We start from the raw sequence: 23,035 nt of genomic DNA on the forward strand, positions 1-23,035 counted from the left end.
CACCACGATCGTCCTCTCCCACCAATGGTCACTCTCTCCCTTCTCCTGTCGGGCAGAAAATACAAAAGCTTGAGAACATGTACTAACTAGGCTCATAGGCAGTTTGTCTTGCTGTTAGAAGGCTCTTGTATGATAAAGATGAACTCTTGATCTCACTATCTACCTTGTTGTAGCCCTTGCACCTAACGAGCTTGTCTGCTTCCACTGTACTTCCTTGGGCTCTGTAACACCACGTTCTGCATTCCGTTTTCCTTCTCTACTACTCTGGTGTCATCATGAATGGAATGATAAGACGCAAACAAAAGCTTTTCATTATATCTCAGTACATTTGACAATAATGCAACAATTACCTCCCTATCCTCTGGCTCCATACTGCACTAAGATCACTCTGCTCCTCCAGCTCTGACCTCTGCATGTCTTCCCCATTGCTTGCAATCATTGTGAATGGTCACAATGGACAGGTAACAAGAGTAAGGTTTTGTGAGCTCTGGCACAGGCTAGCCCAGAAAGACCAACAAAGATGGCGTATCTTTGCTGGGCACGTAGGGGTGGAAGTTATGTGATCATTTCCCAGTGGTTTCTGTAGGTGTGAGCAGGCAAGATCAAAGCTCAAAGGCATATATTTGAGGATTTTAAAATGGGAAACAAAACTAGACATGCGGAGATAATTTTCAAAGAAACACCTCACCTTCACATCCCCCCTTCCTTGACGTCACTTCATCTGCCTCTCATTTCTCTCTCTCCCTCTGCATCTCATTTCTCTCTCTCCCACTGTCTCATTTCTCTCTCTCCCTCTGCCTCTCATTTCTCTCTCTCCCACTGTCTCATTTCTCTCTTTGCCTCTCATTTCTCTCTCTCCCTCTGCTTCTCATTTCTCTCTCTCCCTCTGCCTCTCATTTCTCTCTCTCCCTCTGTCCTCATTTCTCTCTCCCTGTCTGTCTCCATCTATCATTCACCTGCCACTGGAATCCTACTCCACCCTCCGTCTCCTTCTGGACCTATCCGCTGTCTTTCACCACTCCTCAGTCCACCAATCACTTAACAGTCCTGTCTCACTCCCCCTTTCCTCTTTATACTGGCCACTTCCCTACCCCACTCATAAGACATGGGAGCAGAAACAGGCCATTCAGCCCATCAAACCTGCTGTACCATTCTATCATACTTGATTTATTATCCCTCTCAACCCCATTCTCCTGGCTTCTGCCCGTAAGTTTTGATGCCCTGTCTAATAAGGAATCTATCAACCTCCACTTTGAATATACCCAATGACTTTACTTCCACAGCCGTTTGTGGCAATGAATTCCACAGATTCACCACCCTTGGGCTAAAGAAATTTCCTCTCCAATGCCAGCAGATGTTTTCTAGGAACCCAAAATTGCTCGGTCCTGATGCAGGGATTGGACAGTTCCTCTACCCCCATAGATTCTGCTCGATCTGCTGAGTTCTCCAGCAGATTCCTTATTGATCCCAAAGATGAGTTATTTTAGGAGGTACAGAGAGGGGCAGGTTGAAAAGCAGCAATCAGTAAGTCTCTTGGTATATACGTCAAAGTTTGCCATAATCTTGATGAGACCTCACTACCCTAAATTCCAACACTGGTCACTTGGAGCTTCATCCTGACAAGTCTGTTGTACGGAGAATGAGATTGGACTTAACCCAATAATTCTAAGTTGCTGTCACCAGACCAAGGTGATGTTTGATGGGCCACATATGTTCACAGGACCTGCTGAATTGTGTTGGATTGTTTATTCCACACAAGGTGATTGAAACCAGCCTGTAGTGTTTGGTCTGAACCAGGTGCTCACTATTAATTAGACGTGAACCATGCCTGCAAAGCCTGCTTCAGGATATACTGAAACCTGAGCTGTAGTTTATTGGTAAAATCAGCTGTTGTCTCCAAACACCAAACTGCTGAAGATTAAAGTTCCTAATTGGATAAATATGGGGCTAATCTTTGTAGCTTGTAATTTGAAGTAGTAAAAAACATCTACAAGATGGTTTTGGGTAAGATAATGAGGGTTTTGAGATCTTTCAGCAAATGGCCCAGTCTGGCTTTCATTGACTTTTAAATTAAGGAATAGAAGCTGGAATATTTCCTACTTCACTTCATTTCATGTGGTAGTTTCAGTGCACCATGTTATTACAGTTCAGCCAGGAAGCTAACATGGGACGTAGAGGAGTACGGCATAGGAACAGGTCCTTGGGCCCAATGTCTGTGCTGAACATGATGTCAAGTTAAACCAAATCTCTCCTACCCGTACGTGATCCCCTGCATATTCATGTGTCTATCTAACTGCCTCCTACATGTCACTATTACATCAGGTTCTACCTCCACCCCCTGCATATTCATGTGTCTATCTAACTGCCTTTCAGTTATCTGCTTCCAGCATCACTCTTAACAGCCTGGTCCAGACACCTACCACTGTGCAAAAAGCATCCCATACATCTCCTTAAAACTGCACATCCTATTGTCCTTGACATTTCTACACTGAGAGAAAGAATCTGACTTTCTTCTCTACCTCTGCCTCCATCTGTTCCCTTCCATTTATTATCTGTGTCATTGTTCCCGGTTGGTCAGTCCGACATCTCGAGGCATTTGAAAGCGAATGAATTGATGAAATAATACTGCTTGCTATTGAACATTTTCAAACTCCTTTCCCACTGTGGCATTTCCATGAACATACAGAGAACATTTTAACATTTACAGATCACTTTATTTGTTCCAGGGATAGATGATGGAGGTGGACATTGTACGCCAGTACTGAGGGAGAGTTGTACTCTCTTTCAGGAGAAACAATGTGTGAACCTGAAAGATCTCAGAGGCAAGGGAACTTTCCCTGATGATCTGGGCTACTGTTTAATACCCACCCTGCAGAAAGCCAGCCAGTGGTCATTGTTACTTCCTGTTTTCTGTTTAAAGTTTCAACACTATAATGCTGTCTGCCCTTCAAAAGTGTCTGAAATACTCAACGGGCCAGGCTGTGTCCATGGGAAGAGAAACAGACTCACAACAAAGGCTCCTCAACCTGACACATTAACACTGCCTCTCTCTCCAGAGATGCTCCCTGACCCACTCAGCATTTTAGATTGCCAACATCTGCAGGTTTGCTTTTGGTTTTCATTTCAGAAGTACATTGCTGGATGAGAAGGGCAAGGCATCACGTTAATTTAAATCTTTGAACTGATTCTCATAGCAGGGATTCCCCAATCATTTGAATCCTAACTCCTTACAGGCCATGGCGGGAATTGAACCCAGGTCTCCTGTACTGTAAAGCAGCGTGCTACCGTGTCATTGATATTAAATCTACTCTGTCTATAACCTCTCTGATTAGCCATCCTAAAAGCAGGAATGTTTTGATATTGCTTCAACTCTGACGTCTGGTGTAAAACGAGCAGGGAGTGAAGCAGATGGAGACCTGAGAGACAGCAGATGCAGGAAGCTGGAACAACACACAAAATACAGTAGAAACTCAGTAGGTCGGGCAGTATCTGGGAAGTAAGATCAGCCATGTTTGGGTTGAGACCCTTTTCTGGACTGAAAGAAAGAGGGAAGCAGCTAGTGTTTAAAATGTGGAGGGGAGGGATGGAGCAAGAACTGGCAGGTGGTAGATGTATCTAGGTGAGGGGACTGCAGGAGAAGAGAGTGGGAATAACATCAGAGGCTGGGAGGTGACAAAGAGCTGAAAAGGATAGAATCCTAGTTACTAACTATTGTAATTCTCCCCATTCCCACACCAACCTGCCTGTTCTTGGCCTCCTCCACTGCCAGAGTGAGGTTAAATATAAACTGGAGGATGAGCACCTTATATTGCACCTGGCAGCGTGAACATTGAACTCTCAAACTCCATGTAACCTCCACTCTTTGCCCCTCTCTCCTCCTGATCTACCCCCACTCTTCCTATACCATCCATAGCACCCCATTTCTTTCCCCTCTTCCACCCACTCCATCCGCCCACCCCCAACCCACTGGGTCACCTCCCCCTACTGTTCTCGATTGCCCAACCCACCTCCCTCACCTGATTCCATGCTCCACATTCACCCTCGCAGATTGCTTCATCTTCATCGCTTTGTCATCTCCCAGCCTTTGTCACTACCTCTAATCTCCTCTCCTCCATCTGCCTGTCACCCTCACCACCTGGATCCAGTTCGTTTCCCTCACATATTTATACTGGCTATCTTCCCTCTATTCTGTCAGTCCAGATGAACTGTCTCAACCTGATACATTGACCTTCACAGATGTTACCTGACCAATGGTGTTCTTCCAGAGAAGGAGCTGCATCGAATTGTGCCAATCGCTTTGCAGTTGACAAATGGCGTGTGCTGAGAGAACTGAAGGGCAGATGAAATGCTGCCAATAGATGGAGGGGGAAGAATTCCAGAATGGAAAGGAGTAAGGCAGCCAAAGAGATCAGGCAAACACAAGACGGTCAGGAGACAACTTGAGCAAGTTGTACCTGTGCCACTGTGTCTGAATTCTGGAACTCCCTGGGTCACCAGTTCACAAACGAGCTCACCTTCACCATCTCGATGGCAATTAGGGAAGGGAGCTAAACACTGTCAGGACAGTGAACTCCAGACTCAGTAAATAAATCAAAAGAGGAGTTGCAGGGAGGAGTAGAGGGTGGGCTGTGAGTCATACATTGTGAAATAGGCCCTTGGGCCCATTTGGTCTGTACAGACCATCCAACACCAATCACATTCATGCCATTCTCTTCTCCTCACAAATTCTACCACTCACTGCACATTAGGGGCAAATTAAACTGACAAATACACCTGTCGATGTGGGAGAAAAGTGAAGCACTTGGGGAAACCCACAGAGTCAAGGTGAGAATGTGCAAACTCCTCACACGGACAGCATGGGACGTCAGAAATGAATCGCTGTCCTGACCTGTGATTCAACAGAACTCCCAAGACCTCGGTTTGAAGCTGTCAGGCAGTGGCTCTACCAGTTGTATCACTGTGCCGACTATGCCTCGGCTCTGCTGTTTCATCATTTAAAGCCTTGAACCCTCCCAAGCCCCTATCTTCCCGATTCCTCCTCCCCTCTGAATACCGTATGGATCCTTTGCAAAATCAGTTTGGCTGGTTGATAAGTTGTGCTCTCTATTGCTCCCCACTCGATGCATTCAGCTTTTTTATATGGTGTATTCAGTGAAGCTGGTTTCACTAGAATAGTCAGCAAAGTGTAGAATCTGCACTGGAAGAGCTTTGGCCTATTGAGCCTGTGCTGGCTCTTTGAAGGTTTGAAGAGAACAGTGCATTTATCATTGTCAGCCTTTGATAAGGTATCCAGACATTGGTAAGGGCACATGTGGAGACTTCTCCTAATAGCCTGTCTGATTTAGAGGTGCAAATTTGTAGAGAGATAGCAGACTGTTGCAAGAAGCATGTATTGTAATCATAGGTGATTTTACATTTCCACATATTGACTGGGACTCCCATACTGTAAAAGTGCTGGATATGATAGAGTTTGTCGAATGTGCTCAGGACAATTTCCTTAATCAGTAAATAGAGGTCCCAAATTAGAGAGAGTGTCTAATGAGACAGAGCAGATGACAAAAATTTGTGTAGGGGAACACTTTGCACAGTGACCATAGTTCCATGAGTTTCAACATAATTATAGAGAAGGATAGGTCTGGTCCATGGGTTTTTCTCTACATTGGAGAAAGGCCAGTTTTGATGGTATCAGAAAGGATCAGGCAAGTGTGGATTGCAACAGGCTGTTTTCTGGCAAAGGTGAAACTCAAAAGTGAAGTTCTGAGAATACAGCATTTGTTTGTTCCTCTCAGAATAAAAAGCAAAGATTACAGGTTTAGGGAACTTTGGTTTTCAAGAGATATTAGACCCTGGATAAGAAAAAGAAGGAGATGCATAGCAGGTAAAGGCAGGTAGGAGCAAATGGGATACTTGAGGAGTGTAAGAAATGCAAGAGAAGAAAATGAGGAGGGCTAGCAAAAGGCATGAGGCTGCCTGAACAGACAAGGCGAAGGAGAGTCCCAAGGGCTTCCATAGAATTATTAAGAGCAAATGGATAGCAATGGACAAAATTGGTCCTCTGGAAGTGGCCATCTGTGCATGCAGCCAAAAGGAATGGGGAAGATCTTCAATGGATGTTGTTTGCATCTGTGTTTACTCAGGAGATGGGCACAGAGTCTATAGAAGTGAGGGGGAACAGCAGTGAGTTCATGGACCATATACAGATTACAGAGGAGGAGGTATTTTAAAGCAAATTGGGTGGATAAGTCCCCAGGGCCTGACTAGGTGTTCCCTTGGACCCCACCCTGTGGGGGCTAGTGCAGATGCAGGGATGCTGGGGCCCCAGCAGAGATATTTAAAACATCCTAACCATGGGTGAGGTGCTGGAGGATTGGGGGATAGCTAATGCTGTTCTGTTGCTTAAGAAAGGTTCTAAGAATAAGCCAGAACATTATAGACTGGTGAGCCTGATGTCAGTAGTCGGTAAGTTATTGGAAGGTATTCTACAAGACCATTTATCTAAGTATATATAGATAGACAGGGACTGATTAAGGATAGTGAACATGGTTTTGTGTGCATAGGTCATGTCTAGCCAATCTATAGAGTTTTTTCAGGAATTTACCAGAAAAGCTGATAAAGGAAAGGCAGTGGGTATTGCCTAATTGGAATTCAGCAAGTTCCTTGACAAGGTCCTACATGGGAAGTTGGTCACGAAGTTTTGATCACTCTGCGTTAAAGGTGAGTTAGTAAATTGGATTAGACATTGGCTTTGTGGGTGAAGCCAGAGAGTGGTAGTAGATGGTTGCCTCTCTGACTGGAGGCCTGTGACTAGTGGTGTGCCATAGGGATTAGTGCTGGGTCCTTTGTTGTTTGTCATCTATATCAGTGATCTGGATGATAATGTGGGAAAATGGATCAGCAAATTTGCAGATGACACCAAGATTGTGAACGTAGTAGACAGCAAGGAAGGCTATCATGACCTGCTGTGGGAGCTGGACCAGCTGGAAAAATGGGCTGAAAATGGCAATAGAATTTAATGCAGAAAAGGGGTTTTGCATTTTGGAGGACAAACCGTGGTGAGTGGTAGAACACTGGGAAGTACAGTAGAACAACGGGATCTGGGAATACAGATCCATAATTCATTGAGAGTAGTATCACAGGTAGATGGGGCCGTAAAGAAAGCTTTTGGTACATTGGCCTTCATAAGTCAAAGTACTGAGTACAGGTTGGAATGTTACATTGAAGTTGTATAAGATGTTGACAAGGCCTAATTTGAGTATTGTGTGCAGTTTTAGTTACCCACCTACAGGAAAGATGTCAATATGAATGAAAGAGTGCAGAGAAAATTTACAAGGATGTTGTCAGGACTTGAAGACCTGAGTTGTAGGGAACGGTCCAATGCGTTAGGACTTTATTCTCTGGAGCATTGAAGATTGAGGGGAGATTTTTTAGAGCTATACAAAAATCTGAGGGGTATAGATAGGGTAAACGCAAGCAGACTTTTTCCACTGAAGTTGGGTGAAACAAGAATTAGAGGCGAAAGATGAAAGGTGGAATGTTTAAGGGGAACATAAGGGGATCTTTTTCACTCAGAGGGTGGTGAGAGTGTGGAATGAACTGCCAGCACAAGTGGTGAATGAGGATTCAATATCAACATTACTTCTCTTTGCATTATTAACTTTCAACATGTTTTTCATGGTTTGTATGCTTGTGTGCAGTGCCAGTACGTTCAATGTTGCAAAACTTGAGGAGATGGAACGTCTTCTGAAGGAGGCTCAGGCTGAGAAAGCGTGGCTCATCGAGAGCAAAGTGAGTTCCATTCCCAGCTTCTGGGGTGATTTCACACTGTCATCACCTTAATCTCTCTTCGTTTCTATCTCAATGAGCTCTGAGTGCTCTGGAAATGTTTACAAACCTGAAATTCATTTCATTGTCACCTTCTATGCCAAAAGAAACAGACCTTGTAAGCAGTTCACAAACACTCTCTGTTCAGGGCTGTCTCACGACACAGAAGCTGTAACACTGGGTGGGTCATACACAGTACTGACAGTAGCAAAGATCCGTCAGTGTTTTCATGCTGGTTCAGACTGATCCCTCTCTCCTACTGCAGGCACTTGTTCACTCTGGTCTCAGCCAACCTTCCAGGCAGTGATTTTAAGGTCTCACAACTATTCCTTTTTTGTTAATATTACAATGAATATGTTAGATCCCTGTCTCTGAACGACTGTTAGCACTGATTCTGGTAAAATGCCATATGGTAACTAGGCGGCATACAAGACCGAGATAGATCAGCTGTTTGAGTGGTGTCACAACAACACCCTCACACTCAATGTCAGCCAGACTAAGGAGTTGATAGTGGGACTACACACTAGTCCTTAGGGGTCAGTGGTGGAAAGGGTGAGCAGCTTCAAGTTCCTGGGTTTCAATATCTCCTTTCCTGGGCCCAAAACATTGATGCAGTCATGAAGGCCAGCCAGCAGCTCTATTAGGAGTCCGAGGAAATTTCATAGGTCACCGAGACTTCTATAGATGTATAGTGGAGAGCATTCTGACTGGTGGCATCACAACCCGGTTCAGGAGCTCCATGCACAGGATTGAAAGAGGCTGTGGGGGCTTGTGGACTCAGCCAGCTCCATCAAAGGCATCTTTAACAGGCAGTGCTTCAAGAAGGCAACATCTATCATTAAGGAACTTCACCATCTGAGATGAGTCCTCTTTTATTTCTACCAACGAGGAAGCACAGGAGCCGGCCAAACCTCGCTCAATGATTCAGGAGCAGCTTCTTCCCCTCTGCCATCAGCTTTTTCAATTGTCCATGGACACTACTTCATTGTTGCTTTTATTTTCGACTGTTGATTTGTTTTATAATTTTGTACTGTACTTCTGCCTTCAAACAACAAATTTCAGATCATGTGATGATAAATCTGATTCTGCTGAGGGAAACAGGGCCTTCCTGTGTATCCCATCATCATAGATCCCCTCTTCAGCCAAATCGATTCACTCCACTTTATATCAAGAAACGGCTGGTTCTGCAACAACCAGTCAACATTCAACTGCAGTACTGAATACACCACCATGCCATTCCATTTTCATTACTTCTGACACGTTCATCACTTGCAAAGTGGGTAATGGTGTTGTCAACAATGCTGTTAGCAATAACCCATTGACCACTCCGGGTCCATCTTGGTGCAATGCCAAAGATGAAAGTAATTGCCTCCAGCATCAAGACAGTGTTTGATTCAGTGTGGCCATCACTGTTAAAGCTGAAGTCAGTGGACATTGAAGGGGAAGGTCGAAACTCAGGAGTGATCTATCCAGATCCATCATAGTTTGCTGTGGCAGCACTCTGTCCGAGGCTGCAAGAATCTGCAGAGAGTTGTGGGCAGGCCAGTCCAGCACAAAAGCTAGTCTCCCTTCCATGCACTTGGTCTATACCCCACCCACCACATACCTCTCCTCACCACCCCCGCCCCCCCATCGAGCAGAAGCTTAGAGACCCTGAAAGCACGTGCCACCAAGCTCAAGGACAGCTTCTACCCCGATGGACTTCTCATCTCCCAGTCTACCTTATCATGGCCTTGCACCTTATTGCCTCTCTGTACTGTACTTTATCTGTAACTGTTAACACTTCATTCTGTGTTTTTGCCATTGTACCACCTCAGTGAAAATGACTGTATGGATGTAATGCAAGATGCTGCCTGACCTGCTGAGTTCCTCCAGCATTATGTGTGTGTTCTGAAGTTTTTCACTCTACCTTGGTACAGGGAACAATAATTTATTAAACCACTCTGAAGTTGGTTGTGGTCAATGGAGGTTAGCCAATCATTGATTCCTCTAAGAGTTGCTGAGGGCGGTGCCCTAGGCTCCAAACATCCTCACTTGCCCCATCATTTCCATCCATCATGAGGCCAAGCGTGGGGATGTTCACTGACAATTGATGACTGTTCAATTCCATTTGCAGCTCCTCAGAAAATGAGGCCGTACCCTAACAAGACCTAGGCTGATAAATGGCAAGCAACATTCACGCAAAGACAATGATTATTTCCAGGAACCACCAATCCTTGAGATTTAATGACAGTACCACGGCCAAACCCCAGCATCAATATCCCAGTTTTTTTCTGCACCTTTACAGCTTAAAATTGTGATACTGTAAATTCTATTGGTAATGCTGAATGTGGTTGTTCTACTGCCCTTTGTGAATGTGCTTCATTCTGGAGTGCCATGTACAACTGCACCCACATTAACACTGCCATCGTCTAGTGTAAAGGCAGAACTAAGAGTCTCTTCCTCGGACTGGATACTGTCTGGGTTCCTCATTGACTTTAATGCTGGCTGGGTGTGTAATAATCTGAGGAACAGAAGTGGTGGAGAGGATTTTACACTGCTTTAGTTGTTGATGTTTATACTTTGAAGAGAGAAGCAGTCTCCATTGGACAAAGTCACGTGCTGCTTTTCTGCCAGATTGGTTAACTGATGTTCTTTTCTCCTGGTTTTGGAGGAGCGGGAAATGGAGGCGAAGAAGCAGGCGTTGCAAGAGGAACGGTGCCGCAGGGAGCAGCTGGAGAAAAGGCTGCAGGAGGAGACAGAACGCAGGCAGCAGCTGATCGAGAAGGAAGTTAAACTGCGAGAAAAGCAGCGATGGCAGGTACTTGATGTGTACGTTGATCCGGGACCTGGAGCCTGGCATCTGGTGCTAGCCCAGTTCTGTTGAATTCTGCAGCCCTCGACTTTATGAAATGGCTCTATGTCTTTTATAAATCTCCATTTAGGGTCCCCAAAGCCAGTACTCACCTTATCTCACAATATGGTTGCACCGGAGAGAGTGCAGAGGAGATGTTTTTCGGATTGGAGGAATTTAGTGACGGGGAGAAGTTGTCCCTGGAGCAATGATGACCTGAAGGAAATATATAACATTATAAGAGGGATAGATATCCAAAATCCATTTCCCAAAGACAAGGGAACATAGGTGAAGATGGGAGTAAGGATTTGTGAAAGGGTTCTGAGGGGTAAGTTTTGTTTACACAGAGATCACTACAATTAGTAGTAATAACAGAAGGCACTACCTCGAGAAGGTCATCAAAGATCCCCACTATCTGAGTCATGAGGTCCCAACCTGAAATGCTGGTTGTCTATTTCCTTCCATAGGTGCTGCCTGACCCGCTGAGTGCCCCAGCATTTTGTGTGTTGTTATAACCCTAGTCACCGTGACCATCTTTGCACTCAAATGGACATTGTTCTAAGTGTCTTACAAGTACATCCAGTATTATTTAGCGTCAGTTAGTCAAACGTTTGTCTTAGTATATAGTATATATTTTACCTTTCTATGCATATAAGACACTTAAGAAACGTATGTATTCCAATAATTAAACCATTGTGTTGCTTTCATCGGGGCAAGACCTTTCACATGCTCCATTATTCTCACTTTATCCATTATCCTTTAAAATTATTCCGATCGTTGACCGACTGTAGCCTAACACTTTTCCAATGACCGATGGCATTTCACCTCTTTCCAAACGCTTTATTATTTCCACTTTATTTTCAATCACAATTGCTTCCCGTCAATGGAACAGAAACACTGTGGGCGGCGGGTCCTGAGCTCCGCCGGCTCCCGAGGACTGCTGGGTCCTAAGGCCCACCACACTGAATTCCCCAGGTCCGCACTGAGACAGGTTAAATGGGACAAGTGGGGGCTGTGCTGGGTTTGGGTATTTGATCCTCCATGATATTCCATGTGGGAATTTAAACTGGAGGTGGCAGTGTTTTTTTTACGAGGTTGAGTTGCAAGCTCGATGTCAACAAGGCACGGGAGTGATCTGTCACTAAATCAAACTCGGGAACCTCCGTTCTCCAGCCCGGTGCTGAACTCACTGCGCCATCAGCCGACCGGAATGTGGGGGGGTGGGGGGGTGGTCAGGGTGAATCTTACTAAGAAAAATTTAAGCCAAATACAAAGTTAAACACTCAACGCAGTGTCAACGGCAATGGCTTAAAATGACGGACAGCGTTGAGATCCGACTTAAAATGATGGATGGCGTTCTCGTTCCTCAGTTTGTAAGTACGAGTTGTCCGTAAGTCAGACGTTCGTAACTTGGGGACTACCTGTACACTATTTCTGATTTTGCACATATTTTAGTCTATTCAATATATGTATACTGTAATTTATTTACTTGGGGTAAAGGAAAACCCCAAGGCATTCTTCAATTATGTGAAGAACAAAAGGATGATAGGAGTGAAGGTAGGACCGATTAGAGATAAAGGTGGGAAGATGTGCCTGGAGGCTGTGGAAGTGAACAAGGTCCTCAATGAATACTTCTCTTCGGATTCACCACTGAGAGGGAACTTGATGACGGTGAGGACAATATGAGTGAGGTTGATGTTCTGGAGCATGTTGATATTAAGGGAGAGGAGGTGTTGGAGTTGTTAAAATACATTAGGACGAATGTCCCCGGGGCCTGACGGAATATTCCCCAGGCTGCTCCACGAGGCGAGGGAAGAGATTGCTGAGCCTCTGGCTAGGACCTTTAAGTCCTCGTTGTCCACGGGAATGGTACCGGAGGATTGGAGGGAGGCGAATGTTGTCCCCTTGTTCAAAAAAGGTGGTGGGGGTAGTCTGGGTAATTATAGACCAGTGAGCCTTACGTCTGTGGTGGGAAAGCTGTTGGAAAAGATTCTTAGAGATAGGATCTATGGGCATTTAGAGAATCATGGTTGATCTCTAAAGCATGGCTTTGTGAAGGGCAGATCATGTCTAAGAAGCCCAGTAGAGTTCTTTGAGGAGGTGACCAGGCATATAGATGAGGGTAGTGCAGTGGATGTGATCTACATGGATTTTAGTAAGGCATTTGACAAGGTTCCACACAGTAGGCTTATTCAGAAAGTCAGAAGGCATGGGATCCAGGGAAGTTTGGCCAGGTGGATTCAGAATTGGCTTGCCTGCAGAAAGCAGAGGGTCGTGGCGGAGGGAGTACATTCAGATTGGAGGGTTGTGACTAGTGGTGTCCCACAAGGATCTGTTCTGGGACCTCTACTTTTTGTGGTTTTTATTAACAACCTGGATGTGGGGGTAGAAGGGTGGGTTGGCAAGTTTGCAGATGACACAAAGGTTGGTGGTGTTGTAGATAGTGTAGAGGATTGTTGAAGATTGCAGAGAGACATTGATAGGATGCAGAAGTGGGCTGAGAAGTGGCAGATGGAGTTCAACCCGGAGAAGTGTGAGGTGGTACACTTTGGAAGAACAAACTCCATGACAGAGTACAAAGTAAATGGCAGATACTTGGTAGTGTGGAGGAGCAGAGGGATCTGGGGGTACATGTCCACAGATCCCTGAAAGTTGCCTCACAGGTAGATAGGGTAGTTAAGAAAGCTTATGGGGTGTTAGCTTTCATAAGTCGAGGTATAGAATTTAAGAGACGCGATGTAATGATGCAGCTCTATAAAACTCTGGTTAGGCCACACTTGAAGTACTGTGTCCAGTTCTGGTCGCCTCACTATAGGAAGGATGTGGAAGCATTGGAAAAGGTACAGAGGAGATTTACCAGGATGCTGCCCGGTTTAGCGAGTATGGATTATAATCAGAGATTAAGGGAGCTAGGGCTTTACTCTTTGGAGAGAAGGAGGATGAGAGGAGACATGATAGAGGTGTACAAGATATTAAGAGGAACAGACAGAGTGGACAGCCAGTGCCTCTTCCCCAGGGCACCACTGCTCAGTACAAGAGGACATGGCTTTAAGGTAGGGGGTGGGAAGTTCAGGGGGGATATTAGAGGAAGGTTTTTCACTCAGAGAGTGGTTGGTGCGTGGAATGCACTGCCTGAGTCAGTGGTGGAGGCAGATACACTAGTAAAGTTTAAGAGACTACTAGACAGGTATATGGAGGAATTTAAAGTGGGGGGTTATATGGGAGGCAGGGTTTGAGGGTTGGCACAACATTGTGGGCCGAAGGGCCTGTGATGTGCTGTACTATTGTATGTTCAATGATTCTGATAGGTTAGTTCAGTGTCAGTAGTTTGCGAATGGTACCGGGTGAGAATGGATTGAGATTAGTTTGGTACTCTGGGGAGGGAGCGGGTAGTGGAATTTGTCTGATATTGATACACACTGTGGACAGAGCAGTGGGATTAAGTTTGTATTTGAGACAGGACTGCGGAGTTAGCTTTGTATTTATACAGGACGATGCAGGGCAGTGGCTAAGTTGACACAGGGCTGTGGGCGAGTCATAGAAGGGTACAGCACAGAAACAGACCCTTCAGCCCATCTAGTCTTTGCAAAACCATTTAAACTGCCTGCTTCCATCAACCTGCACCGGGACCACAGCCCTCCATATCCCTACATTCTATGTGCCTATTCTAACTTCTCTTAAACATTGAAATTAAGCTTTGTCCTGGCAGCTCATTCCACACTCTCACGACCCTCTGAGTGAAGAAGTTTACGCTCATGTTCTCCTAAACATTTCACCTTTCACCCTCAACCCATGACCTCTGGCTGTAGTTCCACCTAACCTCAGTGGAAAAAGCCTGCTCGCATTTACCTTATCTATGCCCCTCATTAGTTTGTATACCTCTGTTAAATCTCTCAATCTTCTGTTCTAAGGAATGCAGTCTTAACCTACTCAATCTTTCCTTATAATACAGGTCCTGCAGACCCGGCAACATCCTTGTGAATTTTTTCTGCACTCTTTCAATCTGATTTATATCTTTATTGTAGGTCGGTGATCAAAACTGTATGCAATACTCCAAATTAGGCCTCACCAACATCTTGTACAGCTTCAACATAACATCTCAAACATCTCATAACATCTCCTGTACTCAATACTTTGATTTATGAAGGCCAATGTACCCAAAGCTTTCATTACAACCTTGTCTACCTGTGACAGCACTTTCGAGAATAAATGAGTGTCATTTACTTAAGGCTGTGAGAGATAACAGATAAGTGAGTGAGAGTGGGTCACTGAGAAATAAGTGATGGAACTCTGCCATGAGAGGCAACATAAACAATTGGTAAACACCCGTATCAAAAGGAAATCGGAGAGAATGAGGCAATGGGATTATCCTGATCCAGCATGGATATGTGTTGCTGGGCTGTGTGGGTGTGTGTTATCAGTGAATGGGCTGTTCATTGTTCCCCGTGGCGCAGCGCGGAGAAGGAATTAGATGCACACCTTACAAAGTAGTAATCACATATTGTGCTGTTCAGCCAATGGAATGATCAGCAGGAGTTTCCCTGATCAGACAACCAGCTCATTGTAGACACTATTTGCAGATGCCCTCAGCTCTGTCCTCGTACAGAAGCCTGAAGTCCTACATCACCAGGTTCAAGAACAGCTATTTCCTTTTGGTTTTGAACCAATCTACAGAACCCCAATTACTACCGGAGTAGCAACACTATGACCACTCTACACTACAATGTGCCTTATTTACTTGTTCTAGTTGTGTTCTTTCTTGTATAAATGCATATATTTTATGCTTAAATTACGTTTTTTTGTTAATGCTGTGTGCCTGGCAAGTCTTTCATTGCACCCCACATACAAGAAACTCGACTTTGACTTTGTGCCGACAGGCCAGGCCACTGACTCGCTACCTCCCAGTCAGAAAGGAAGACTTTGACTTGCGAGCCCATATTGAAGCAGCTGGACACAACGTTGAGACTTGCTACCATGTGTCCCTCACAGAGAAGACCTGCAGAGGCTTCTTGATCAAAATGGGTGGCAAAATTAAAACCTGGAAGAAACGCTGGTTTGTTTTCAACAGGACTAAACGGACCCTCTCCTATTATGCAGGTGGGTAAACGGACCCTCTCCTGTTATGCACGTGGGTATACGTGGGCCTGGCTCCGTCAATGGGCAAAGACCCCTTGTTAAACCCTTGGCTCGTGCACAGCAGGCTGGGGTTATCTCTCCATCTCCTGTGTTTGTCCGTTGTTACAGAGTAACTCAGCACAGAAACTGGCCCTCCATTCTAATTGGTCCATGCCATGCAAGATCCCCACTTAACACACACAAAATGCTGGGGATCTCAGCAGGCCAGGCAAAAAAGATACATTCAATGTTTTGGGCCGAGACCTTTCATGGATGAAGGTTCTCGACCTGAAACATCGACTGTACTCTTTTCCATAGATGCTCCCTGGCCTGCTGAGCTCCCCCAGCATTTTGTGTGTGTTGCTTCATCACCCGGTCTACCTGTGACATTGTTGTTAGAGATATCCAGCCAATGAATTCCCTGTTTCTTCCCCAGTAACCCTGTTCATCCTTTCCCTCCATTCAGTTTCCTTTCTTGTATCAAAGTGCACCACCAATGCATTGTGCACACTGACATGGTTGTGCCAGTCCTTCCCCTCGGTCACTTCAGGTCTTTGACTGTGCCTCCGCTTCACTGCAAATCACTCTATGTTTAAGCACCTTCATCAACTACTCCCAGGCTGAGGTGTGTAAGTGGAGATACAAGAACCAGCAGACAGTGGAGATACAAGAACCAACAGACAGTGGGGATACAAGAACCCAGCAGACATGGGGATACAAGAACCAGCAGACAGTGGGGATACAAGAACCCAGCAGACATGGGGATACAAGAACCAGCAGACAGTGGGGATACAAGAACCCAGCAGACATGGGGATACAAGAACCAGCAGACAGTGGAGATACAAGAACCAACAGACAGTGGGGATACAAGAACCAGCAGACAGTGGGGATACAAGAACCCAGCAGACATGGGGATACAAGAACCAGCAGACAGTGGAGATACAAGAACCAGCAGATAGAGCAACACACGATCTGGTGGGAGAACTCAGAGGGTTCAAACAGCCTTGGTCGTGGTGGGCCGGGGGAGATACCAATGTCCTGATGCAGGGTTTCAACCTGAAACTTTGACACTTTCTTCCCTCCACAGATGTAGCTTGACCCATTGAGTTCCTCCAGCAGATTGTGTGTAAGTGTTTAATCTGCCAGCACTGAAGCTCTCACTGTTATCTTCCTGCAGACAAACACGAAACCAAATTGAAAGGAGTGATCTATTTCCAAGCCATCGAGGAGGTGTACTACGACCATTTGAAGAGTGCGTACAAGGTAAAGAAGCTTCTGTTAATTTTTACCGTGCCATCTGGTGTAAAGGTTGCAGACCCTGTAACCAGCTGGCCAAGCAGATATGAAGTTTCTGCAAAGTGAAGTGCAGTTTCCACCTCTTAAAACATCCACACTGTAACAGCCAGTCACTTAACCCACCACTGACAGACATGTTGACTTCAGAACCGTGCCTTTACTGATGTCAGGCAGAGAGACACCTGCACTCAATCACAAATTCAGACTTTTGTTTCATCATCATACATATGAATATAAAAATTAGTCCCTGGTAAAAACGTTCAGGAATTCTTTGGTGACCAGTGGTGTGCCTCAAGGATCTGTTCTGGGACCCCTTCTCTTCGTGATTTTTATAAATGACCTGGATGAGGAAGTGGAGGGATGGGTTAGTAAGTTTGCTGATGACATAAAGGTTGGAGGTGTTATGGATAGTGTGGAGGGCCATCAGAGGTTACAGTGGGACATTGATAGGATGCAAAACTGGGCTGAGGTGGCAGATGGAGTCAACCCAGATAAGTGCGAGGTGGTTCATTTTGGTAGGTCAAATATGATGACAGAATATAGTATTAATGGTAAGACTCTTGGCAGTGTGGAGCATCAGAGGGATCTTGGGGTCCGAGTCCATAGGACACTCAAAGCTGCTGGCAGGTTGACTCTGTGGTTAAGAAGGTGTACGGTGTATTAGCCTTCATCAATCGTGGGATTGAGTTTAGGAGCCGAGAGGTAATGTTGCAGCTATATAGAACCCTGGTCAGACCCCACTTGGAGTACTGTGCTCAGTTCTGGTTGCCTCACTACAGGAAGGATGTGGAAACCATAGAAAGTGTGCAGAGGAGATTTACAAGGATGTTGCCTGGATTGGGGAGCATGCCTTATGAAAACAGGTTGAGTGAACTTGGCCTTTTCTCTTTGGAGTGATGGAGGATGAGAGGTGACCTGATAGAGGTGTATAAGATGATGAGAGGCACTGATCGTGTGGCTAGTCAGAGGCTTTTTCCCAGGGCTGAAATGGCTAGAACAAGAGGGCACAGTTTTAAAGTGCTTGGAAGTAGGAATAGAGGAGATGTCAGGGCTAAGTTTTTTATGCAGAGAGTGGTGTGTGCGTGGAATGGGTTGCCAGCGACTGTGGTGAAAGCAGATACAATAGGGTCTTTTAAGAGACTCCTGGACAGGGTACATGGAGCTCAGAAAAACAGAGGGCTATGGGTAACACTAGGTAATTTCTAAAGTACGTGACATGTTCGGCACAGCATTATGGGCTGAAGGGCCTGTATTGTGCTGTAGGTTTTCTATGTTTCTATGAAACCAAGGCTGCCTAATCCCCTGGTGTGGGTTTACACGTTCTCCTGAGCTGCAGTTTAGAGCGAGCTGAAGGCAGAATACAGAGTAGGGTCATTCCTGCTTCTCTGAAAAAAAATGAAAAACAGCAGCCACTAGAAATCTGAAATAAAAATACGAAATATTGGGAAACACTCAGCATCATTGAGTCGTGGCTGAAAGAGGACCATAGTTGGGAGCTTAACATCAAAGGATGTATTTAGTACCAGAAGGACAGGCAGGAAGGCATGGGCAGTGGTGTATCTCTGTTGGTAAGAGATGGAATTACACCTTTAGAAAGCAGTGACAAAGGGTCAGAGAATGTTGAATCTTTGTGGGTGGAGTTAAGAAACTGCATGGGTAAAAAAAGCATTATGGGAATCCTATATAGGCCTCCAAATAGTAGCCAAGATGTGGGGTTGAGGTTGCATAGGGAGCTAGAAAAGACATGTAATAAGGATAATGACACAATTGTAATGGGGGACTTCAATATGCAAGCGGATTGGGAAAATCAGATTGGTGTCAGAGTTTGTTGAATGCCTATGAGAATGGCTTTTTAGAGCAGCTTGCGCTTGAGCCTACTCGGGGAAAGGCCATCTTAGACAGGGTGTTGTGTAACAACCCAGATCTTATTAGGGAGCTTAACGTAAAGGAACCCTTAGGAAGCAGTGATCATGATATAATTGAATTCATACTGCAGTTTGAGAGGGAGAAGCATAACTCACATGTTTCAGTATCACAATGGAATAAAGGGAATTACAGAGGCGTGAGAGAGGAACTTGCCCAGGTGGACTGGAGGATGATACTGGTGGGGATAACGGCAGAACAGAGATGGCTGAAGTTTCTGGGAACCGTTCACAAGATGGAGAATAAGACATATTCCCCACAGAAGAACTTTTTCTCAAATGGCAAGAGTAGTCAACCATGGCTGACAAGGGATGTTAAGGACTGCATAAAAGCCAAGGAAAGGGCATATAAGGTAGCAAAAGTGAGTGGGAAGTTGGATAATTGGGAAGCTTTTAAAATCCAACAAAAGACAACCAAAAAAGCTATAAGAAGGGAAAAGATTAAATATGAGGGCAAACTAGCCAATAATATAAAGCAGGGTACCAGAAATTTTTTTCAGCTATATAAAGAGTAAAAGGGAGGTGAGAGTTGATATTGGAACACTGGAAAATGATGCTGGTGAGGTAGTAATGGGGGAAAAGAAATGGCAGATGAGCTTAATGGGTACTTTGCATCAGTCTTCACTGTGGAAGGCTCTAGCAATGTGCTAGAGGTCTGTGCATGTCAGTGAGCAGGAGTGAGTGCCATTGCTATTGCAAAGGAAAAAGTGTGAGGCAAACTAAAAGGTCTTCAGGTGTATAGGTCACCTGGACCAGACTGACTACATCCCAGAGTCCTGAGAGAGGTTGCTGAAGAGATAACGGATGCATTGGTCATGATCTTTCAAGAATCAATTGATTCTGGCATGGTCCCGGAGGACTGGGAGATTGCAAATGTCACTCCACTCTTTAAGAAGGGAGGAAGGCAAAAGAAAGGAAATTATAAACCAGTTAGCCGAACCTCAGTGGCTGGGAAAATGTTTGAGTCTGTAATTAAGGATTCGGGATACTTGGAGACTAATGATAAAATAAGTCTCCAAATAAAATAAGTCAGCATGGTTTCTGCAAAGAGAAATCTTGCCTCACAAATCTGTTAGAGTTTTTTGAGGAAGTAACAAGCAGGGTGGACAAAGGAGAGGTAGTAGATGTCATTTAATTTGATTTTCAGAAGGTATTTGATAAAGTGCCACACATAAGTCTGCTTAATAAGATAAATTCCCATGGTGTTACAGGAAAGGTACTGACATGGACAGAGGAATGGTTGACAGGCAGGAGGCAGCGAGTGGGAATAAAGGGGGCCTTTTCTGGTTGGCTGCCAGTGACTAGTGGTGTTCCTCAGAGGTCAGTATTGGGACCGTTACTTTTCACATTGTTTGTCAATAATTTGGATAATGAAATTGATGGCTGTGTGGCAGTTTGCGGATGATATGAAGATAGGTGGAGGGGTAGGTAGTGCTGAGGAAGCAATGTCATTGCAGCAGGACTTAGACAAATTGGAAGAATGGGCAAAAATCAGGCAGATGGAATACAGTGTGGGGAAATGTATGGTAGTGCATTTTGGTAAAAGGAACAAAAGTGTGGACTATTACCGAAATGGGGAGAAGGTTCAAACAATAGAGGAGCAGAGGTACTTATGAGTTCTCGTGCAAGACTTGCAGAAGGTTAATTTACAGGTTGAGTCTGTGATGAAGAAGGCAAATGCAATGTTAGCATTTATTTCAAGGGAAATAGAACATAAAAGCAAGGAGATAATACTGAGGCTTTATAAGACACTAGGAGATTTGGGCCCCATATCTTAGAAAGAATGTGTTGTCATTGGAGAGAGTCCAGAGGAGGTTCATGAGGATGATTCCAGGAATGAAGGGTTAATATGAGGAGCGTTTGGCAGTTTGGGGCCTGTGCTCACTGGAATTTAGAAGAATGTGTGGGGATCTCATTAAAACTTAATGAATGTTGAAAGGACTGGATAGGGTGGATGTGGAGAGGATGTTTCCTCTGGTGAGGGTATGCCACCACTGAAGGGTGATCTTTTAGAACAAAGGTAAGAAGGAATTCTTTTAGCCAAAGAGTAGTGGGTATATATATGTATATATAAGGCAGAAATTGATAGTTTCCTGATGAGTCAGGGTATCAAAGGATATGATGAGAAGACAGTTGTATGGGGTTGAGTGAGATCTGCGATCAGTCATGATGGAATGAAAAGCAGACTCGATTAGCCAAATGGCTTAATTCTGCTCCTATGTCTTATTGTCTTATGCTCTGGGTCAGATGGCATATGTGCAGAGAGAAACAGTTTATGCTTTGGGTTGGAGACATGTATTTGAATGAAAAGTATTAAGGCTGAAATTAGTAATTGGTTTAGTATTGTCACACATACCAAGAGGCACAGAAAAGCTGATGTATGTATGTAGACAGGTACACGTAATGTAGTACAAAGAGAAAACAATGGAAAATACAATGTTAGCGTAGCAGATAAGTGCAGTACAGGTACACCTATGTTAACACTTTCTTCTCCACAGATGCTGCCTGAACTGCTGAGTGTTTCCAGCATCTTCTCCTACTTTGTAGAGTCAAGCATGATGGGGCAGGGTGTAGAGTGAAGCATGATGGGGCAGGGTGCAGAGTGAAGCATGATGGGGCAGGGTGCAGAGTGAAGGATGATGGGGCAGGGTGCAGAGCGAAGGATGATGGGGCATGGGGCAGGGCGTAGAACGAAGGATGATGGGGCAGGGTGTAGAGTGAAGGATGATGGGGCAGGGTGTAGAGTGAAGGATGATGGGGCAGGGTGTAGAACGAAGGGTGATGGGGCAGGGTGCAGAGCGAAGGATGATGGGGCATGGGTGTAGAGTGAAGGATGATGGGGCAGGGTGTAGAACGAAGGATGATGGGGCAGGGTGCAGAACGAAGGATGATGGGGCAGGGTGCAGAACGAAGGATGATGGGGCAGGGTGTAGAACGAAGGATGATGGGGCAGGGCGTAGAACGAAGGATGATGGGGCAGGGTGCAGAACGAAGGATGATGGGGCAGGGTGTAGAACGAAGGATGATGGGGCAGGGTGCAGAACGAAGGATGATGGGGCATGGGGCAGAACGAAGGATGATGGGGCAGGGTGCAGAACGAAGGATGATGGGGCAGGGTGCAGAACGAAGGATGATGGGGCAGGGTGTAGAACGAAGGATGATGGGGCAGGGCGTAGAACGAAGGATGATGGGGCAGGGTGCAGAACGAAGGATGATGGGGCAGGGTGCAGAACGAAGGATGATGGGGCAGGGTGTAGAACGAAGGATGATGGGGCAGGGTGCAGAACGAAGGATGATGGGGCATGGGGCAGAACGAAGGATGATGGGGCAGGGTGCAGAACGAAGGATGATGGGGCAGGGTGCAGAACGAAGGATGATGGGGCAGGGTGCAGAACGAAGGATGATGGGGCAGGGCGTAGAACGAAGGATGATGGGGCAGGGTGCAGAACGAAGGATGATGGGGCAGGGCGTAGAACGAAGGATGATGGGGCAGGGCGTAGAACGAAGGATGACGGGGTAGGGTGCAGAACGAAGGATGACGGGGCAGGGTGCAGAACGAAGGATGACGGGGCAGGGTGCAGAACGAAGGATGACGGGGCAGGGCGTAGAACGAAGGATGATGGGGCAGGGCGTAGAACGAAGGATGATGGGGTAGGGTGCAGAACGAAGGATGACGGGGCAGGGCGTAGAACGAAGGATGATGGGGCAGGGCGTAGAACGAAGGATGATGGGGCAGGGTGCAGAACGAAGGATGACGGGGCAGGGTGCAGAACGAAGGATGACGGGGCAGGGTGTAGAACGAAGGATGTTGGGGCAGGGTGCAGAGTGAAGGATGATGGGGCAGGGTGCAGAACGAAGGATGATGGGGCAGGGCGTAGAACGAAGGATGATGGGGCATGGGGCAGGGCATAGAACGAAGGATGATGGGGCAGGGCGTAGAACGAAGGATGATGGGGCAGGGTGTAGAACGAAGGATGATGGGGCAGGGCGTAGAACGAAGGATGACGGGGCAGGGTGTAGAACGAAGGATGACGGGGCAGGGTGCAGA

The 23,035-nt window shown here is 45.7% G+C and overlaps 1 protein-coding gene across 2 annotated transcripts in view; it reads left to right on the top strand.

Moving 5' to 3' along the window:
* The window catches only part of LOC140728009 (pleckstrin homology-like domain family B member 1), a 72,064-nt gene that overhangs the window by 27,045 nt on the left and 21,984 nt on the right, over positions 1–23,035 (top strand). For both annotated transcript variants that reach the window (XR_012098983.1, XM_073046100.1), the window contains exons 3-6: positions 7,695–7,785; positions 10,475–10,621; positions 15,532–15,751; positions 16,947–17,032. Coding sequence is in view for 1 of the 2 variants with exons in the window: in XM_073046100.1 (XP_072902201.1) it covers positions 7,729–7,785; positions 10,475–10,621; positions 15,532–15,751; positions 16,947–17,032 (510 nt within the window). In the remaining variant the exon portion in view is untranslated. The remainder of the gene's footprint in view (positions 1–7,694; positions 7,786–10,474; positions 10,622–15,531; positions 15,752–16,946; positions 17,033–23,035) is intronic.

Source organism: Hemitrygon akajei, chromosome 5 (genome assembly GCF_048418815.1).
Source record: "Hemitrygon akajei chromosome 5, sHemAka1.3, whole genome shotgun sequence".
Taxonomy (NCBI): domain Eukaryota; kingdom Metazoa; phylum Chordata; class Chondrichthyes; order Myliobatiformes; family Dasyatidae; genus Hemitrygon; species Hemitrygon akajei.